The sequence below is a fragment of the Podarcis vaucheri genome (genome assembly GCF_965113315.1).
Source record: "Podarcis vaucheri genome assembly, chromosome: 8".
In the NCBI taxonomy this organism is placed as follows: Eukaryota; Metazoa; Chordata; class Lepidosauria; order Squamata; family Lacertidae; genus Podarcis; species Podarcis vaucheri.
This window is the reverse complement of record NC_138766.1, coordinates 59806729-59828312: the sequence shown is the minus strand read 5'-3', so window position 1 is coordinate 59828312 and position 21584 is coordinate 59806729. Positions and strand designations below refer to the sequence as shown.

The 21584-nt window shown below is 41.4% G+C and overlaps 1 protein-coding gene across 6 annotated transcripts in view; it reads right to left on the bottom strand.

Moving 5' to 3' along the window:
* CSPP1 (centrosome and spindle pole associated protein 1) overlaps positions 1 to 21468 on the bottom strand; it is a 58630-nt gene extending 37162 nt beyond the window's left edge. For 4 of the 6 annotated variants that reach the window (XM_082233747.1, XM_082233746.1, XM_082233748.1 and 1 more), the window contains exons 1-8: positions 20089 to 21468; positions 15120 to 15270; positions 14173 to 14269; positions 7188 to 7285; positions 6091 to 6114; positions 4710 to 4790; positions 2189 to 2290; positions 1258 to 1670 (exon numbers count right to left, since the gene is read on the bottom strand). In XM_082233747.1, coding sequence (XP_082089873.1) covers positions 1258 to 1670; positions 2189 to 2290; positions 4710 to 4790; positions 6091 to 6114; positions 7188 to 7285; positions 14173 to 14269; positions 15120 to 15221 — 917 coding nt within the window. In that variant the 5' untranslated portion in view covers positions 15222 to 15270; positions 20089 to 21468. Of the gene's footprint in view, positions 1 to 1257; positions 1671 to 2188; positions 2291 to 4709; positions 4791 to 6090; positions 6115 to 7187; positions 7286 to 14172; positions 14270 to 15119; positions 15271 to 19370; positions 19705 to 20088 lie in introns of those variants that run through there. The other 2 variants (XM_082233743.1, XM_082233744.1) reach the window with 2 other exon arrangements.
* Between the last annotated feature and the right edge of the window lie 116 nt (positions 21469 to 21584).

Genomic DNA, 21584 nt, shown 5'->3' with positions numbered 1-21584 from the left:
CATGTGCGAGCAGCAAACCCAGAAGTAACTCATTCTGGTACTTCCAGGTTTGCTGCGGAGGTTCACCGGAATGGACGCTAGACAAGGCGGATGTTCACAGAGGGATTACTATATCAAAAAGGAATGCACATTAAAGTCATGTGCTTGTAACTGCTAAGCTGAATCATGGATTTAGGTGAAATCTCTTATATGATAGCCTCTGCATAACTCCTATGTATTTTTACCTTTTCAAGCTGATATCTTTAGGCAATTTTGCTTCTGATCAAAGAGAAGAAATCACTCTTTTTAACCCAATGGAACTGAATATACCATTTTAGAAAAGATAGAAAACTAATGAAGTTGAGGTGTTGCTAATTGCCAGAAACAGAGGTTTATCACAGGTGTTTGCTGTATGGTGGTGGGAATTTGGGGCCCTCATCTATGCTAAAACACTCTAAAGCTCTGGACATCCAGATAACAAAAATCCTGCTTTCTCAGAAAGTAATTGTGAACCGTTTTAAAAAAACAACACATTTCTTATAACTGAGATTTGTGTCACTCTGACTACGTAACCCTCAGAGATAGTACAGTTGTCAGAGCTTATAGGAAAATGGCCAAGAATCAGAGTGAGATGAAGTCACAGAGGTGTGTGGATTCCAGGATTGATGTCCATTGCATATTTATGTTCTCCCCTCCCTTTCAAAACGGCTGCACAGCTGCACCCAGGATAGAAATTCAGACTTAGTATGGTAGAACATAATGCTCTACTCTAAATGCACAATCACATGCAGTAGTTGAACTGAACTGAAGTAATGGTATTACCACACCATATTCCAGTGCCAGCCTTAGCTAAAAAAATGAAGTTTACAAACATCCTTCTTCTGGGCTGGAGGTGGTTTGTTTCACTCAATTAACATATGGATAGAGACAGAAAAGGGAGACGGATCTATTTCTGTAATTTGCCAAACAGTGTGCACCTGTTTTGCACAATAAAGGAGAGGTGATGCTAAATGCATCATCAGCAGTCAGGTGTTCTTAAGGATATTAATAGCAGACTTGAGGAGTTGCTATGAATGAGCACAAACAGGAACTGTTCTTTCAAGTCTGGTAACGGGTTACGGGGAGATTTTCAGAAGGGCCACACCATTCTTTTTCTCTCCAGTATAATCCCAACAAAAATAGGACACCCTCATATTGGCTATTAGTTCTTATAAAAACCAGAGTGACAGAAAGGTTTCATGTCTAGTTTGGCCCAAAGTGCCAGGAAGTTAAAGTTACCTTTGAGCATGAAAGACCCTCAGTGGCTTTTTGTCATAGTCGCTTTCATATCGAAATCTAGGGTCCATTTCATCGTCTATTTCAGGATCATGACCTTCATCAAACCTGTGATGCCTTCTAGAAAAGGTCTCAGGTTTGCTATCCAGTCTTTGGTGCTTTCTGTTGGAAATGTTCAATACTTCATCAAGTTGTTTGTGCAACAGGGTGTCCCCATGTCCAACGTCATTCTTTGGTTTGTAGTGTTGATCTACTGATTGTCTCTTGTCTGACAGCTCTTCAAAGGTATCTGTAGAAGTGCAAGCATCTTTCTTGAAGAATTCTTCATCTCTTATTGGTGGCTGTAATGCTGGGGTATGTACTGCTGGCTGGGATCTGGTGACTGCAATGCCTTTTTTGTTTGTGTCTGTGTCATGCTGTTAACACAAAGACAAACATTTTTAAAGCCAAACACAAAGGAAGCCGTTAATCATTGCAATTTTAATAAGCCGTTTCAATGCCAACCCAGAAAAGCAGGCTTTAAATTAGGCTGCATAATGTTACTACCACTTATTAAATGGCAATATTGCAGTGCGTACTGTAGTGAATATCAGAATCAATGTTCGATTTTATCTGACTAAAATAAATACATAAATGCAAAGAAAGCAGGATGGAATGAGGGGCCACATCTTCACTGCAACTGGGTATTTTTATCCATCCCCCCCCCCAATTTTCATAGAGCTAAAAAGGGGAAAGAAGATAACAAGGGATGTGACACATGCAGCATCTTCCAAATAAAATCTTAAGAATAAAAACAGGATTCATTTTATATTTCAACAAGCTATAAATATTAGCCTGCCCATACCGTGCCATGCCCAGAATAATTCTAAATTTAAAGTCTAAATAATGGGTTTGTGAACAGTGAAAGAGTCGAGAATCTCTGTCTGTGGTTTACCTCTGCGTGCTTCTTCCCTACTCTTCTTAACCTTTCGTTCCAGTCTTCTCTTTCCCTGAGATACTGATTGTATTCTTTGTTTCTTTCAAGTCTTAACCTGTCCTAGAACAGATATTGGAAAGCGTATCGGATCTACAAAAGGTTTTAAACACCACAGAGACAGGATGATAATAAAATGATGCTTCTTATACTGTTTACAACATTTTATTAGTAGAGTAGTACTTATGAAACTCTGGCCTGGAAAGAAGGTGTTGCAAAAGAACTTTGGCTTTTCATTAACGTTCCTCTTTTGTTTTTGTATTAGTTCGTGTTTCAAATATGCTAAACTTTGATATCTTCTAGCATGTAAACTTATGAGACTTCAATTTAAGCAAAGCCGTAACTTCATTTTCTTTTTAAAAGTACCAAGAGATCAACAAAAATACTGAAACACAGTCAATGGCATGCTAATGCACACTGTACAACAATATTTGATTTTGTATCTCACATTTTATTGTAAATAAGCTGACTGTTGATTTTATATCTTATGATTGGAAAATAAACAAGTAGGGTTTTTTGTTTTTGTTTTTTAAAAAAAAAGCTTCCAAAAACATCTGAATCACAAGTGATCCTCCAACTAGAACTAAGGAATGTGATTTGGCATTAATACTGGAGAGTAATAAATTAAATAGTCTTTACTTTGTTTAGCCATAAAGAAATAAAATCAGTAAGAACCAGACTGAGGAATGCTTTCCCTAAAAAAGTTACAGCTTGATCATTTCCTTTTAACTAGATTGGTAGTCCATTGCAGAAGGGACCTATCCTCTCATAATTTGTATTCATGATGCTACAGAAATAATAGTACAGAGAGCTCCGAAATATAGTGGTACCTCTGGTTACGTACTTAATTCGTTCCAGAGGTCCATTCTTAACCTGAAGCACCACTTTAGCTAATGGGGCCTCCTGCTGCTGCCGCGCTGCTGGAGCACGATTTCTGTTCTCATCCTGAAGCAAAGTTCTTAACCTGAAGCACTATTTCTGGGTTAGCGGAGTCTATAACCTGAAGCGTATGTAACCTGAAGTGTATGTAACCTGAGGTACCACTGTACAGACAATTTGTTTGGGTGACATGCATATAACTAAATCTGCAAGGTGAAAATTAACCAGTTAATATGAAACAGTATGTGGAGTTTTCTTCCTTAGAGCAGGAGAATAAACTAGAGCTTCTATTTATGAGGAGTACCCAATATCTGGCATTCTCACCATCTCTTAAATGTCAAAAGGCCAAGTATCCAAGAGGAGTTTGTAGATGAGATATGACATAAAACAATCCACAGAAACAATACTAATGAAGATAAATATTTTGCACAACATATGTACTACTATTTATCTCAATTTTCAGAGTGCTGGTGCTATAACCGCCAAAACAACACAATCTTAGGAGTAAGAGGGAGGTGTCAACAGGAACAGGGAGAGAACACCCAAAATAGCTCAATAAGAACTGAGTGTATTCAGGAGCTACAGAATGGTGTTCAGGGGGAAAGACAGAAAACAAGGGTTTGGGGGGTGAGGAAATGGAACGGAGTGTCCTGAACAAGAGCACTCTGCAATGCAACATTTTGTCGCAAGTTCCACCTCTAAAAAAAGTTCCAATCCAACAGAGGCTCAAAAAAGATTTCATTTCTGGACTGAAATCAAGGCAGCATTCTAACTGATTTGAACGGTTGTACAGAACCAATAAGAGATCCACACACCAGGAGGATGGGTAGGGACAGTGGAGGGGGCAAGGCATGGCAGCTAGTCTAGCGACACATCCATCCCACAACTGAAGCGCAGGGTGGTAGTAAGAAAGCATTTACTTCTCCCCACCCATTTTTGTTCTTTTTTTTAAAAAAAAAAATCCTACTTTTCTTTTTTAAGCCACTCCTCCTCCTGAGCATAGCCATCCCTTGGTTCCAACGGGAAGCAGAATTTGTTATGCCGGCTCCAGGCCAAAATACAGACAGGGCCCTATCCTGCAGCATCTCTGGACAAATGGCCTCCATCTTATCCCTTCCTGCTTCTGAGCCTAACTCTGGCTACCGCAACCAATCAGCTGCAGAAGCACTACACCAGGCTTCCTCAAACTCGGCCCTCCAGATGTGTCTGGCCTACAACTCCCATGATCCCTAGCTAGCAGGATCAGTGGTCAGGGATGATGGGAATTGTAGTCTCAAAACATCTGGAGGGCAGAGTTTGATGAAGCCTGCTCTACATCCACAAAGCTGTCCTCAGGTATAGTGGGGGCCTCCATTGTTAACTTGCCCCTCTGACAGTGAGGCACTTCCACTGCTTTCCTAATTCCAGTCAGCCAGCAGTTTTCAGGTTAGGGACTGCACTGAAAGTAAAGGGCTGTGCTTTCTCCAGCGGCATCAAACTAAAACCTTCTGCAGGTGGCCTGCTAAGGTACATCATACAAAAGCTTCAGTTTTCAGAGGTGTGGAAATTCTATATATTAAGCTGCAAACACTATGCAATATTTACTGAGTTTTTGTGCACCTACCTTAGCAGACCTCCTGTCACCAATAGGAAGTGATAGTCCCTGAGTAAATGGGTCAACTTCACCAGATGTAAGGTATTTTTTCTGCACAAAAGAAAACCAATGACCATATGCATTGATCTGATATAGACAATGCCAAATAATTTAGTAAATATATATTTCAAAGTAGTTCAGCCTTACTATGTATTATGCATTGTATCCAATGGTGCCACTTACAGTATTCAGTTTACAGTAAGATTTCCATCAGCAAAAGGGAAACCTCCCCACCTCTCCCCCCAATTCACCTCTCCTCTGTTATTCCATCCATGCCCAGGCCCTGAAATCAAATCTTGGGAAATTGCCCAAAATTACTTCCCTCCTTGTTCCACTGAAGGAAGGCATACTGAGCAACACTATTAGATACAATCTTTTAAATTAATCTCAAATAATTTCTATGACAGAGCCAATTTATACAACCCAATTCTTTCAGCAAAATACAGGGTGTTTTTTTGCTTATTCTGAGCACAGTAACCTAACTATGGGCCAATGCATCATCATGAAACTACCAAAATTTACTTGAGTAGTACTGTCCTACGATCTGTACTTATTGTGACCCAGTATTTTATTATTCCACCACTCATTTTAATCTAAATTAGATAGTAAAAGCCTAAATCATGGTTATTTTATTGCACACACAAGGAATCTGGTGAATAGAAATATAAAACATGCTACTGCATTTTTAAAAATATGCATCATTTGAAGCTCCAAACAGAAAATGCTGTATTTGTGTACACCATTTGTATCTTAACTTTAAAAAGAGAAGTTAATAACAAGAGACACCATCAAGTTGAGTAACATGTAGCACAATCTTATGCAAGTTTTATCAGAAATAAGTCCCAGGGTATAAAATGGGATTTACTCTCCTGAAAGTGTACAGAGGATTGCAGTTTCTTTTTTGGTCTACATGCCAATAACTATTATATGTTTCCATATTATTGGAATTTTTTTGGCGTAGGCGGGTAAATCCAAGATAGAATTCCAATAAGGTATAATTGAATAATAAGGCCCTCTTTTTAAGAGCATTCCAAGATTAATCATTTAAATTAGCTCAAACTGATGGTTCCACGGTACAGAGATTCCTCAATATTAGCATGCTCTGTAGCAAACATTCATTAAATTAAAGCTAATGAAGAGGACTATCAATTGAGCAGTGAAATCAAAGGAAAAGACAATGTGGAAAGATGACATTAATGGAAATTATGCATAATTATCTTGTGATGAGGCAGCTCACAGAGCACAGCAAAGCACAAAGACTGATTTTCACCCCCAAAACTTTTCATTAGCAATTTACAACCAAGCACTATGTTATATTAATTTGAAAAGTAGCATGATGCAAGCACCCTACCTTCTTTTTTGTCTGTGAAATACCCTAAAAGTCAGGAAAACAGACTATTCATAAAGAACATCCTATCAAAATCCGTTTCATTGCAGTCTCACTCACCCTTCGGAGTGGCATGTGTGCATTTAAAAATATTTCAGAAAAATAGTTTTTGATTCTTGAGCAGCAGATTCTGAACATGTATATTAAAATGCTTCTGAAATACATTTATCTACTCTGCTGACCTTTAAATCTCTACTGAGAGTATATAATATATATAATCTGTATAAAATTGGAGAAAACAATCACTGAGTTTTCCCATCAGCCTTCATTTAGTAACCTCAGATATATAATCTATCCTTTTTGCCTGCACTTTTTGACATTTGGCTCTCTGATCCCCTCTATGTTTCAGTGCACTGAAATTGTTCTTTTCAAAGCTTATGCTAAGAATCTAACTGCTTCGTTCTCCTTGACCTAGCACTTTTGGCATCAACAACCTGTCCTCCCAGCTGCCTTTGTTTTCAAGGCATTGTCCTCTCCTGGCCCCACACAACTCCAGTTGCTTTTCAGCAACCCTTCTTCATCTTCCACCTTCCGCAGGTTTCAGTCCTCCAACCAGTCTACACACAATTTATGTAGTATTTCTCAGCATGTTCTTTGTTTCGATGATGCTAGGTGTTCTGCATTTCCTTTTATAACAACTATTCCTACGATTACTTATGCTGCAGCACTGGCTGTGGTTCTCCCCACCCCCAAGCCCCCACCCAGTGACTGTGTGGTCCCCATCAGTGAAGTCTTCCGTTTCTTAACCCCCTCCCCTTCTGCCAACACTACGTCATTCCCTTTGTCCAAGAGACAGCTTTGCCCTGTTCACCAGACCACCTACTTTTCCTTCACCAAATCTCCTGAAAACCCTCTTCCACTAATCTATTCCAAGAGCTTCTTGTCATTTATGTTCTGTACAGCACCCAGCACAATGTTGGGACTAAATAATGTGCAACATAAGCCACAGTAATAAATTCTAGAAATTAGTATCTCTCCGGTTCTTAGCAAATGCCAGCTTAAATGTACTTTTCACTTTGCCAGCCAGCACCGGAAATTTAATCAAATATAAAGTCCTTTACCTGAGAAAGGTAGCGCCTGTAGTCTTGTCGCAGCTCCTCCTTCAATTTGTGCTTTTTATTTTCATATTCTTCCCCGAGAGGCAAGCTTAAGCCATAATCTGCAAGTAAGCATTTCAGAACATAGGCATGAGCCACGCAAACAATGTGGATGTGCATGTGTTGCAGACTGGACACCAAGGACAGCATTCAAAGATAACAAATTTGATTTCTATGTAACAAAAGGACTTTTCACTGGTGATCAGGAACTTGTAATCCAAGTTCAGAGCACTGTGCTCTCAAGAAAACTCCAATTTAGCCTGGCCTTGTTAGGTGAAAAGAATTACCACCAATTATGGATGCAGGTGGCACTGTGGTCTAAAACTACTGAGCCTCTTGGGCTTGCCAATCGGCGGTTCAAATCCCCGCAACGGGGTGAGCTCCTGTTCCTCGGTCCCAGCTCTTGCCAACCTAGCAGTTCGAAAGCACGCCAAAAAGTGCAAGTAGATAAATAGGTACCGCTCCAGCGGGAAGGTAAACGGCGTTTCCGTGTGCTGCTCTGGTTTCACCAGAAGTGGCTTAGTCGTGCTGGCCACATGACCCGGAAAAACTGTCTGCGGAAAAACGCCAGCTCCCTCAGCCTGTAAAGCGAGATGAGCACCGCAACCCCAGAGTCGTCTGCGACTGGACTTAACTCTCAGGGGTCCTTTACCTTTACCCCCAACTACAAGGCCTGCCCATTAATCAATACAAAGTACAGTATATATTGTTCAATGATACAAAATAATTTTGCCTAACATAAAAGGCAATTGTACACTCTGCTCCTCCCCAAACAGTGCCTTTAAGAGTTCTGACATATGACGCTTTTAAGAGTTCTGACATTTGCTGTCCCCTATTCCATAGCTGAACCCACAGTACAGTACATGTATCCCCTTCCTAATCTTATCTGCAGGCAGCTTCAGAAAGGTAAAGAAGGGGATGCGTTCTTATCCAAGGTGAAAAACCTGAGAAGATTATCTCTTGACAGGCACTTCTAAAAAAAATGTGACTAAAGGATGGCCACTCTAGCTGGATGATGAAAATAGTAACCTTGTGTATATTTGCGATATTATTTTTGAGATACACTTAAAAGGGCAGTATTCAAATAAATTATACTCAGAGTAAACACATTAACATTAATGAACCCAACTTGGTCATGTTCATTAATTTCAATGGGTTTACTCTGAGTCAAACTTAGTTGGATACTATCAGACTTATTTCTTAAGCCACATATGTGATTCTATTTCACAGTGCATATGCATCTGGCAGAACTCCCAAAGCATATCAATCAGAAATGTAAACCTAAAGCATTATTTGTCCTTTAAAAAAATGCCAAAAGCAATTTTTCACATGGTTATGATGAATGCCTAATTTAAGGTTACCAGACGTCCCCCTTTCCCGGGGACAGTCCCCGGATTTACAAATCTGTCCCCATACAAAATCCATTGAAGTTGAAAAGTGTCCCAGGATTCATTGAAAAAAATCTGGTAACCTTAGCCTAATTCTCATTCATGGAGAATAAGGTTGTCAATGGCTACTGGCCACCATGTCTGTGCTCTGCCTCCATGGTCAGAGGCAGCATGCTCCTGAATACCAGTTGCTGGAAACCGCAGGAGGGGAGAGTGCTCTTGTGCTAGGGTCCTGCTTGAGAATTTCCCATAGACATCTGCTTGGCAACTATGAGAACTGGATTGCTGCAATAGACAGACCATTGGCCTGGTCCAGTAGGCTCTTCTTATGTTCTTACGTTTTCCCCTTTCAAAGTCACTAAAGAAATCTGGGAGCTGTGAAGCAATGGAAGCTGGCCACAAAAAGCAGTCAAAGAGGAGTGATTAAAGCTACCTCGGATTAAACTATGTAAATTTCAATTGCCTTTTTTTTTAAAGAAGCAGTGAAACAGTATACCGTATTTTTCGCCCTATAGGACACACTTTTCCCCTTCCAAAAATGAAGGGGAAATGTCTGTGTGTCCTATGGGGCGAATGCAGGCTTTTGCTGAAGCCTGGAGAGCGAGGGGGGTCGGTGCGCACCGACCCCTCTCGCTCTCCAGGCTTCAGGAAGCTATCCGCTAGCCGTGGGAGACGCAGCTCTCCCACGGCTAGCAGAGAGCTTGCTGACACCCAGAAGCTTGGGGCGCGCTGAGCTCAGCATGCCCCAGAGCTTCGGGTTTCGCACAGTCCTCCGCTAGCCGTGGGAGAGCTGCGTGACTTCGTGCAGCTCTCCCACGGCTTGCAAATAGCAGCCTGTTCTGGGGGCTGGGGTCGGGGGAAGCTCGGGCTTCCCCCGCCCTAGCCCCGCACCTGGGGGGGAAATAAATTTTTTTTATTCCCCCCCCAAAAAAAACTAGTTGCGTCCTATGGGCCGGTGCGTCCTATGGGGCGAAAAATACGGTACTTATCTGGAAGGAAAGTGTGGGTTGATATGCTATTTCGAAAGAAAATGATCTACAAACACAATGAAACAATTCATTAGATCAATGTATGCTGATCTAACTGTATCCATAAAAAAACCAACACCTTACAGTAACACTCCAAGGAACCAAAGAGCAGTATTACTTTAAAGAAAAAATTAGCTGAGCTAATCACTGAGATAATTCCAAAGGAGTGAACTATGTAGTTGTCTCAAAATTAGTTCATGTTTCAACACTGGTATATGCAGAGTATTTTCAAAGGCTGAAACCTTTAGACTTATATATAATTTTAAACATGTTTTGTCATCAAACAAAGTTCGAGTTCAGGGATTGAGATATGTAGTCCATATGTTGTTGGACTACAGTCCCCATAATCCTTGACTGTTAGCCATGGTGGCTGGAGACAGCAATATATGGAAGGCCAAAAAGTTCCCCATCTCTATTCTGGTTCATGGAAACTATGCAACTGAGGGCACATGGCAATGCACTTCAGGGCAACAATTTAACTTTTGCACCTCATAATGCACATTATACGGTGGTAACAAAAATGGCCGCATCCTCTTTTGTTGTTTGTGACATCACAGGACTATTTCAACCAAAGCTAACCCTATAACAGATCACTGCAGCTGACAGAAAGGCAGAGAGATATGTACAACGGCAAGACTGTAGAATAAATGTTTAGCTAACTGCAGCTGGGAACAATTTTGACTAGTAAGTAGCATCACATGTAGTGCCTAGTTTACGTTGTCAGCTAAAGCCCTGCATTAAGAATATGCTAGTTGCTTTCCCCCCTCTAATATAGTTTGCTGAAGTGTGGCATAAAAGGGTTAACATCCGCTAAATGGAACTCCCAATGACAGAGGTGGTTAATCATTAGATACCAACTGCTAGAACAAACAGAAGAAGAACATCACCATCATGTCCAGCTTGTGAGATTCTCATAGGCACCCAGCTGGCCACTGACAGAAAATACAGCACAGAGCTAGACAACCATTAGTCTGATCCAGCCACCCCAAGCTGGTGCCCTCCAGAACTTTAGGACTAAAACTTCCATCAGCTGTAGCCAGAATGTATCTTATATCCTAACATACAACAGCTTACAGATGAAAAAATAAATACAGAAGACATACATTTTTTGGTGCTGTCATGGTGTTTCCTCAGTGGCCTCTGAGAGTGAGCAACACTTAATTGTTATTTTAAGGTCATTTATAGTGATGTCATTTAACCTACTGTCAGATTACTGTCAACATAAGTCTAAACTTGAACATTTACAGTAAAAGTGTACCACTAGATTAAGCGCTATTTCTCAGACTTCTAAGCTTACCCATAAAATCTATTAGTCTTTCAAAAGTGGAAAAAATAGGACCAGCTTGCACTAAATTTAATTCCAAACGGCTGAGTCATTGGGAGATTTTTACAGACAGGAAGAAGTGAGCAAGATAACTTTTCTGGCTTTTATAGCATATGCAGCTATGTGGCAGAAGAATTTCATCATAACAAATGACAGTGCTGGAGGAACAAAGATATAACCATTCTACTTTAACCAAGGAGCCTTTTTACAGCAGATATTATTTTCTCCTGCAGGAAGGAAGAGCAGCTTAGGAGGGTGGGGAGTGTCAGCAGGAAAATGGGTTAAGCAAACCCTCCTACCACCAGTTAATATTGTCAATATTTAATGTAAGATTTCATTTTCTGGCAAATCTCTCTTTCTACTTTCTTTGGCTGATATTAATGGCTCTTATTTCAAGTGAGGGAAGGCAGGATGGATATCAGATTGTAGTGTTAGTTAGAACCAGTGGATAACTCATTGGTTCCTTAGATTAATAATATTTTATTATTATTTTTCAATTACACCACCTTTTGCACCTTAAAGTCCTTGCAGTTGGTTTCTTCTGCAGTTTGTGATCTCATCTCTTTTAGCACGCACCTGTACTTTACTCCAATTAAGCTCTAGTTAACAGGAGAACCTCTGCTTCTTAATGGCGGTGGTGGTTTTCGGCAGGTGAAGTACTTTTACACTCAGCGCCTTCCTGACCCCTGTATTCCATGCCAGAGCAAGAGTCAGGTACCAAGATGAACTGCGAGTGAAGCCCATTCCCCGTCCCTGGGTGGAATTTGCAAGGATGATTACCCTCAATCATCCTTGGGTTTTTTCCTTCGCCAACGATCTCCCGCTGTTGTGGGGGCTGCCTCCATTAAGGCAGAGCAGACCCAGAAGCAGGTTCCTTAGCTTAATTTCTCCATCTGAAAGGACATTGTCTGCTATGGTCTAAATACATAATTCCATGTATTTATAGTAGCCACTTTTCAGCAAGCGTGGAGATACTTTTACCCTAGATGTATATCTCTGGGTTCATGTCTCTCAATTTCTTAGTAGCAAAAGTATCCTTTATCTGTAACTTTTAACTTCCAAACATACACAATATATTGTGTTTTGCCCAAACATTCCTGCAAAGTAGGTCAGTGTCTTATTCATTTGGTCAGATGAAGAACTGGCACCCAAAGAGTGACTTGCCAAAAGCCGCACAAAGCAAGTCCGTGCCAGAATCAATATTTGAACAGAAAGCTGCCGAATCCACATCTTTAGCCACCAAGTGTCAGTGTCTCGTGTTACCTGTTTGCTACATGACACACATATTCGAGTTACGTATCTAGCTATTGGATGTCATTGATCAGACCATCTTGTAGCCTTGTCTTGGATAGACAGTGGAGACAGCTTCAAGGCCCAAAGACTTAGAAGGGGATTCTCACAGTCATAATCAGCTGTAGGGCTTTATCTGCAAACTTTAAACAAAATATTATCTATATGATTAAGGGGACCTAAAGTTAATTACTAAGTACCGTTTACAGTGCTTTTTTTGTAGAAAAATAGGTCCTAGTATACACCATGAAGTGCCGGTACAGTAACTGCCACGCTTTTTAGCAACAATAAAAAGAGATGCCAGTACTGCGTGCCCTTGAGTGGCCCCTAACCATTTGTTTAAAGAGCTTCAGTCTGCCTTTTGAGTGACAGGGCTTCCCAAGTGAAAGAGAATGCATAATGCCAGCCTCAGTATCGATCTAAGGTACTACTGCTGTTATAACTTGCAGACAGGACATGTTTTCCTCAGCTAGTGTGCTGGTACTTCTACTATCTGAATTGGAAAACCCAATTGCTTTGATATGGAGCAACATGGCTCTTACTCTGCTTTCTGAAAGAATGAACGCAGAACTTAACTAAAGGTCTACTTTAACATTACCTTCCTCACCTAAACAAAGGGTCTGCGATTTCAGTTTCTAATTAGTTCAGTACCCATTTCCATGGACATTTATATAGCAAGCTCAAATGTCATTACCAAGATTGGGGGGGGGGGGCGCCTTGATCACAGATGGAAGCCACAAAAAATAGCAGCATGACAGCATGTATGAGAATAAATTAAATTTAAGCAGCATAGAGCTACACGCTGAGAGAGACGAAAGGTGTTGCTAAGCAACGATAAACTTGCTGCAAGAACCCTCTGTAGGAGGTATCTGTCCCTAAGCCCAAAATGAAAAAGGAATTGGTGCATCTGCGGATGGAAATTGCAGAGGAAAAACAAGCAGACAGTAAGCTACTGAGAAAAAGAGACACCTGAAAATGCAGAGGCTGGGAAATGCAATATAGGTAGCTAGAATATTTATATATTTTAAAGAAAGCAATGTAATGCACATGAAAGAGGCAATGCCAATGAAAAGTGCAATCTTTCTAATTTAAAGAACTTAATGCTGCGAAAGACTATAAAAACTACTCCATTTCAAAGATATTAAAAGCTGTATATGCTCCACTTCGTATGTACCTCTAAGTATTTACTGAACGCCAAGGGTATATTCAGGGACACGGGTGGCGCTGTGGGTTAAACCACAGATAAATAGGTACCACTCCGGCGGGAAGGTAAACAGCATTTCCATGCGCTGCTCTGGTTTGCCAGAAGCTGCTTAGTCATGCTGGCCACATGACCCGGAAGCTGTACGCCGGCTCCCTCGGCCAATAAAGCGAGATGAGCGCCGCAACCCCAGAGTCGGTCATGACTGGACCTAATGGTCAGGGGTCCCTTTACTTTTTAAGGGTATATTCAGACCGTATTTTATCCATTGAGTAAGGAATCTCAGCTATTGCAGTTTATGAAAAGAATGGCAACCAAAGTAAGAAGGCAGGCCGTAATACTTTAGTGTTACTATGCAAGGGACACCCAAAGACCTGCCATTACAACTAAATGCTTCATAGCACAGTATCAGTAAAGCCATATTGCCTCAGAAACTATCTCTCCAAAAACACAACCCAGTTGCACAGGAATCCCTCTGTGTCAAGAAAAGATATTATTAGCTCTGTTGCAGTTTCTTATTATGAGTATATAGTACTATGTGCATAGTTCTCTTTCCCTGCTTCACATTGGTGGAAAAGACCACCACTTATATATATTTGACTTTGAGTAGTTTGGTGTGGGACTACATTAGGAAATAAAGTGACAGTAAATACAGTAATATTCTCTCTTAATGTAATACAATAAGCGTTTTTTAAAAATAAAATAAAATTGTGAATACCGTGTATACTAGTCTGTTGACTATTTGGTGGAATGTTTTCTTTAGCCATGGCTATTAGCATTTTGCTGGTCTCAGAAAGCTTCTCTGCACTTTTGTTCTGAAAAGGGAAAAAAGTGTAAGGCAGACAGAATTAACATGCTGTCACTATAATAACATTACAGTAGTACCTTAGTTCTCTAATCCGTTCCGGAAGTCCGTTCCAAAACCAAGGCATGCTTTCCCATAGAAAATAATGCAAAATCGATGAATCCGTTCCAGACTTTTAAAAACAACCCCTAAAACAGCACTTTAACATGATTTTTACTATCTAACAAGACCATTGATCCATAAAATGAAAGCAATAAACATTGTACTGTAGTCACACAATCAATCAATCAGTAGCTGAACTGGGTTCCACACAGTCACAAAAACAAAACAAAAAAGCCACAAAAACACAAAATAAATATCAAAAACAGACAGACCTCAGCGTAACACTGAAAATGGAAATGTGGCACTCAAATCGGAAGCGTAACACTCAAAAGGGAGCACGTTCGGCTTCTGAAAAATTTTTGCAAACTGGAACACTTACTTCTGGGTTTGCATTTTTTGGGTTCCAAGTTGTTTGAGTACCAAGGTGTTTGAGAAGCAAGGTACCACTGTATTTAGTTCAGGGATGTGGCACCTGTGGCCCTAGACTATAACGCACCATCCATGACAGTTGGCCATGTTAGCTGAGGTTGATGGGAGTCAGAGTCCAATAACATCTGGAGAGCCAGAGGTTTGACAACCTTGTTTTACTTTGTGGGTTGCATGGCAATGCAACAGAGGGACTTCAGAATTTCCCTAGCATTTTCTAAAGAGATATTGACACTGGTGAAAACACTATCTTCCAGAATTGTTTTACATACAGGAGCACAGTCATAATATTCTTCATCCATTTTTTTTAAAATAAAGTATCAATTTCCTACCTGCATTTCCATGTAAGGTGGATCATTGTCAAGCTTTGCTTTGTCTTGTGCCAACTTTGCTTTCTGTTCTTCAAGGAACTGGTCTAGGTCCTCAGGCATCATTTTTTCAATTTTGGAAATGATATAGGGTTATTGATCCATCAGATGCAACCTTCAACAACAGAAATTCATTTTTCTAAGAGCTACTTTATTAAGAACTTTGAATTACTCAGAGATCATCAGAAATGTGCAAATGAGACAGGGGGGAAAATACAACCTCTTTTTTATTATCTATTCTTTTCAAGATCTTACTGCAGTCTTACAACACAAGCAAACCACACATGTGGTTTCTGAATAATCAACAGGACAAGCTGACAAGAGGCCTGCCCAAACAAGATTGCTTAAAACAAAACCACACTGAAGTGTGTCAAGCATAAGATCTTAACAGCAGCCCAGCACAAACATTTTTCCAGGCACTCCAAAACTATAATCCAGAGGCAGTATAAGTGCAGGGATATCCTTTACCATTATTTCCCTCATTGATGGAGGTACCAACTAGCTTCTAACCCTTCCTTCTGCTTGCCATCACACACACTAGAGCAATTATTTTTAACAATACACATCTAGCATCGTGCATCATTACTGAGATTCTAATTCACTATGTTCAAATTATTCCAACAATTACATGTGAAAATTGGCAGTTACACGTTCCCATCTGTACCATGATTTATAACATATTTATAACATTATAACCTTTATAACATACAGTGGTGCCTCGCAAGACGAAATTAATCCGTTCTGCGAGTCTCTTCGTCTTGCGGTTTTTTCGTCTTGCGAAGCACGGCTATTAGCGGCTTAGCGGCTATTAACGGCTTAGCGGCTTAGGGGCTTTAAGAAAAAGGAAACAAACTCGCAAGAACTCGCAAGACGTTTCGTCTTGCGAAGCAAGCCCATAGGGAAATTCGTCTTGCGGAATGACTCAAAAAACGGAAAACTCTTTCGTCTTGCGCGTTTTTCGTCTTGCGAGGTACCACTGTATTGGTTGGCTCAATAAAGGCATTGCCTTAATATATATTGTGGAGTTTTCCCTTATGGCACAACAGTTAACCTTGGCCTGTTTGTTTGTTTGTTTTTTTGTAACATGGAAAAAAACCCAAATTTAGCCAGGATCCTAAACTAGAGGGAAAGGATTTTATAGCACCTGAAGATGGTATTTTATTATTAAAGGAAGAATTCCCTCCAGCCACTGGGTAAAGCTACCCAATTTGCATTTTGTTGACTTTTTCACCTAGCACAGCAGCTATATTTTATCTCTACCAATTTTTATATAATGACTGCATTTTTTTTTAATTCTCTACCTACCAGAGGAACGTGTGTGTTTCACCAAAGGATGGCAGCAAAACTAAGCAGCAAGGGGTGGTTGTGCATTTGCAGAAATGGAGACTCAATCATTATGTGTTTTCTCCTTCCCAGAAGGCCTGGGTTGAAATCTGATACAAGCGAAACACCTGAAAGGGTCTCATTTGAATGTTTGCTACCTCCTCCCACCTATCAGGTGCAGACAAAGATGGCTTTAATAACAGCCTTCCCCCCTCTCCTTTTTTTCATAATCTAGCCAGTGGAAGAATTCTGGGGAACTTGAAAATTTACACACTTTTGTGACATTATGGTTGGCCTAATAAAGGTAGTGCCTTAATATGTAGCTTTGAACAGTAAAAATGGCCCACTCTTCCATGAGATTGCACAGAATCATGAGCATATTGGTTTAGAAGAAATAACAAACACAGCTGAAAAAATGGATATTCTTAAATTGATGGAAGTGTTTGTTGTCATAAGTATACAATACTAATTAAACAGCAACCCACACGTACATATTAACTTGATTACTCATGTGATAGCTTTGCTACATGAAAAAGTGCGCACAGAATATGTACCACAGGTAATAACTATGTCTTTACCACTTACCGTACTCTCTCACATGAAGTCAATATGCAGAAAGTTCAAGTAATAATAATTGCATTCTAGGATAATTCAATTACAATCCTCCTGATACAGAACAATCAATGCTAAAAATAAGTTCCCTTTTGGAGTCCTCTAAATCCTTAATCACATTAGTTTGCATGCTGATAAAATACACGACCTTAGAACAGGACTGGTAGGACAGATTGTTATCTCCCTACACAGGACAAGTTTGAAAGGTGCATGGAGCCACTCACTTGTCAATCACTTGACATCAGCTGACCTATTTTGCCTGCTATTTTCTGCTGTGCTGTGAACCAGCCTCTGGAGACCTGTCCATCAGCTCATGATCAAACATTCATAAGTTCAGGTCAAAGCGCTGCAGAAAACAGTTATTTTAACTTGTTAAGTTCATATGTCTAGATATTACATGCTAAAAAAATGTCTACCATGCAGGTAACTTATTAATGTGCAGTATAAAAATGCTGTAAATAAGTAAGCATATGTTTACAAATTTATCAGTGAGAGACAAAATTTTCAATTACTCTCCCCTCACAAGCCAAGCAGCCGTTTGAGATCTCAATGCCAATTAGCATCAGACAATACATAAAGCCAATATTATAGTTTGGTCCTAGTATTCACACCAAGTTGTTATTATTTATTTAATTATATACCGCCCTATACCTGGGGGTCTCAGGACGGTTCACAGAATAATTGTAATCCCTGCAAAGGAAGAAGTTTGGCTAAAGCATAGCATAAGAGTTTCCTCATGAGCCCCCAGTGGGAAAAGATTCTATAACGAAAGGTCAGAACTCCTCTCCTGCCTCCCTGCAGCAGTATGATGGTTATACGTATTGGAACCTCTTGTGCAGCACTTCAAAAAGAAACTCTAGCATTGTTGTCAAAGTACGGTATATGGCAAGCAAGTAATAGTGAACCACAGAGAGAACTTGACCTTCAAACAGAGATGGCCTGGATTTACCAGAAATACCTTGTCAGATGGTACTGTTACAAAAATGGCAACAGCAGAGCTTTTTATCGCCACAAACACTGTCAGGTTATTTGAACAGAACTCCTGCTGCTCAGTTGTTGAGCATCAGTGCCAGTTGAATATCTACCCTTGAACTTCACCAACCACCTGCCTAATGTAAACCAGACTCGACAACAAGGTGGAGGTGATCGCCAAAGAGAACCACTCCAATAGGTTGCAGCAGTTGTCAAGCAGGGCCAATCCATCAGCATTCTACTGAAAGGTCAGTTCTGTCAGGCTCCTCAATCCTGGAACTGTTTTCATTCCAGCTGGTCACTATAAAAACTGCTATTTAACTTTGGTGTCTGAGTGCTTTACCCACCTCTTTCCTCCCCATCCTTTTTTCATTTTTGTGTCGTGTATTTTAGATTACAAAACCTATTTTTTGATAATATGTAAACTACTCTGGAAGCCTTTTTGGCTGAACAGCAGAGTAAAAATGCACTAAATAAACCATGCTAGTGACAAAAGGTCAACCTGCTTTTTCACCAGTCCAGTCAGGTCACTGAAAGAGCAGCCTGCATGGTCAATGAGAGTGGGAATCAGATATCCTTTAAGAGCTTTCTACAGTTAGTTCCACCAATGTCACCACAGGGAAAGCCTCAACTATGCCAGTGTTATTTAACACACCTGCAGTGCTGGAGCTAGAGGATATGCCCCAGGTGGCAGCAAATATCATTCTGCCCCGAGTCATGTCTACTCAGAAGCAAGCATTCAATGGGGCTTACTTCCAGGTAAATAAGTGTTAGTAAGAGAACTGCAATTTTAATCATGGCAGTTCATAAGTCAGCCCTACTGAATTCAACTGAGGCAGCAGCAGTGCAGTCTTTTGCCCTCTGCAGCAAAATTTATAAAGCCTGCACTGCACACTCAACAAGTGGCCCACCTGTTTCTAGACTGGTGCTGAATATATTGGAAATGCATCCCAACCTCAATTTTTACTTGGTAAAAACCTCTATTTGTTACTAAGGCCAAGAAGCCACCTTTCACAGCCATTTATTGCAGCCCATAACAATGAACCGAGATTGCCTCAAAACCACTCATTGAAGAAATCCATATGCAATAGTCTGACTAACAGATTCACTAGCAAACCAGTTTGTAAATGAAACAGACTTCTATTCACTAAATGGTGGAAATGATCACTGGCCTTCAGATATATTATTTGTTGAAACGTTTCACACTACCACTAGCCATTCCTTAATACTAAAGTTACAATCCCTTGTACACTTATTAGTAAGTACCATTGCACTGGGCCGCATTTGCTTTTGAGTAAACATACTTACAATCACATTGTATGTATTTTGGGAGGTATTCATAAAGGTAGACGCTTATGACAAAACTGTCTTGACCGTCCATAAGAAGAGTCCCTTGAACAGATGCTGTTCATTCATGGGCTGGTAACTTTACATATTTTCGTCTTTGAAGCCCTTCTTCACATCCATGCGAAATGGTTAAGGCGCCACAGATACCCGAGAGCAGAAACCTTCCCTATCTCCAGGCATCAACAAAGGGAGTCATAGGATAGGGGAGGTTGGGGAAAGAAAGAAAGGGTGGGCTCGGAAGAGAAGAGCAACTGTTGCTTCCACGCCTGCCCAGGGCGTCGGTCTCTTTAAGAAGCTATACGGCGTTGTTAGGCAACCAGATTACAACAAAACCCGGGGCCTCTCCGCACTCCTGGAGCCGCGCAGTCTGCGCTCCTCTACAGAAAGGCACAACTCCCAGTCCGAGGAATAAGACTTCAAGGTGCAACATTCCCCCCACCCCCCAAAAAAGAGGATTTTGCGCGCACAAAAACTCCCCCCTACCCGAGCGAAGCTCCTCGAGGAGAGCCCCAAACTCTCAAAGGATGCATGCGGGGACTTCCCTCAGCACCCCGCGCGCGCCAAGACGCCCCTTCCTCACCCTCGTCTACTTAGGGCGCATATTCCACCCCCGGGGAAGTGGGATGCGCTCTTCTTTGCGCGCACTTCCCAACCCTCTCCAGAGAGCGAGCCAAGTTACCGGACGGGTGCGTGCCTCTCTCTCTCGTCCGAGGTCTTTGGAGCTGCAGCCGCTCGGAACCCGCCCGAAACGCACCTCTCGCTCCGGAGAGGCCCAGCCGCCGGCGGGTTGTCAAACAGCTGCTACGGCAGCGCCTCCCGTCGCCTCGCCTCGCCGCTCCGCCGAAGTCGCTCCAGCCCTCCGCCTTCTCGGGGAGGAGCCAGCCTAACGGCCGGAGAGGGGACGGGGCTGCCGCGCACGAACAGCTCCCTCTGGTGCTTGTCGCCAAGAGGAAACCCGGCCTAAAACCTGTAGCTCAGGAGAACAGCGCGTTAAGGGGGTTTTGTCTCCTGGAAAGGAAAGGTGCTAAGTGCTACTCCTTTAGCACTCCTTTAAAGTGCCTCCTTTAAATCCTTTTAACATCAGGTGTTTTGAGAGTTGCGCGTGGTTGCTCAGCGGCGAAGGGCGGGCGCTCTGTGCATGCTCGGAAAAACATGTTGCTTTTGCTATCACTTCGTCGCGGAGTGAGTGCAAACGGCACAATCAAAGGCTAGCTAGGCAATGTTGTTGGAAACGGAGAGCAGTAACACCCCGCTTCTTATTAGGCGGACCCAGTTGAGTCTGGCCTGGCCACTCTGTGGGTACTTTGCGCATGTTTGTATTCCGCACCCTGGAATATAGGCGTGTTCTTTCACTTTCTAGAATGGCGAGATCTCTCCTCAATATAGAGGCATATAAGAACTCAATTTCTCTCTGCTCTTGACTATATTAGGGGAAATCGAGAAGCTGTTTCTAAGCAAATGAGTGTTAAAGAACCTATGCCCTATATTATTCCCTCAGAGAATTCTGGGCACTGTAGTTTGTTAAGGGTTGCTGGGAATTGTAACCGAGGGATAAATGTACAGTACTTTAAAAAGGTATAGTGCGTGCACAGTCTTAAAAGTATGGTGTGTACACAGAGTCAAGAACAACACGGTGATGCAGAATATGAGGAGTGCCTCAACAGATGAAAATGCATTGATTATGGTGGAGCAGAGAAGGGGATTGTTTACAAAATAGTATTCCGGCTTCCTTCGATGCGTTCTTATATGTTCTTTCAAAACGAAGCTCAGTAGAATAGATTAACAGGGAACGTTTCATAGAATTTTAAGAGTTGAAAGGGATCTCGGGTGTCACGTAGTGCTCAACGCAGAACCCACAATGCAGGAGAGGGGAATCCTGCTTCCCTGACAGGTGGCAGCCCAGCCTCTGGTTTTAAATTTCAGAGGTGAAAGCTATGAATAAGCGGGAAGGCATACCCCATAATGCGCCATTGGGATGTCATGTTTTTTAGATACCAGAAACTCACTTTAAAATGTGGAGTAGTTTGCCCTCACAAATAAAAGGCGGGCTTTGCGATGGCAGGGAAGACGTGGATATAATTTTTACGCGTCTTTCCTGGAATTCAGACGTGGGGTGGAAATAATTCTTTCGGGGCAGAGCGGGTTAATGACTGACTCGCGGGAGGGCTCGTGCCA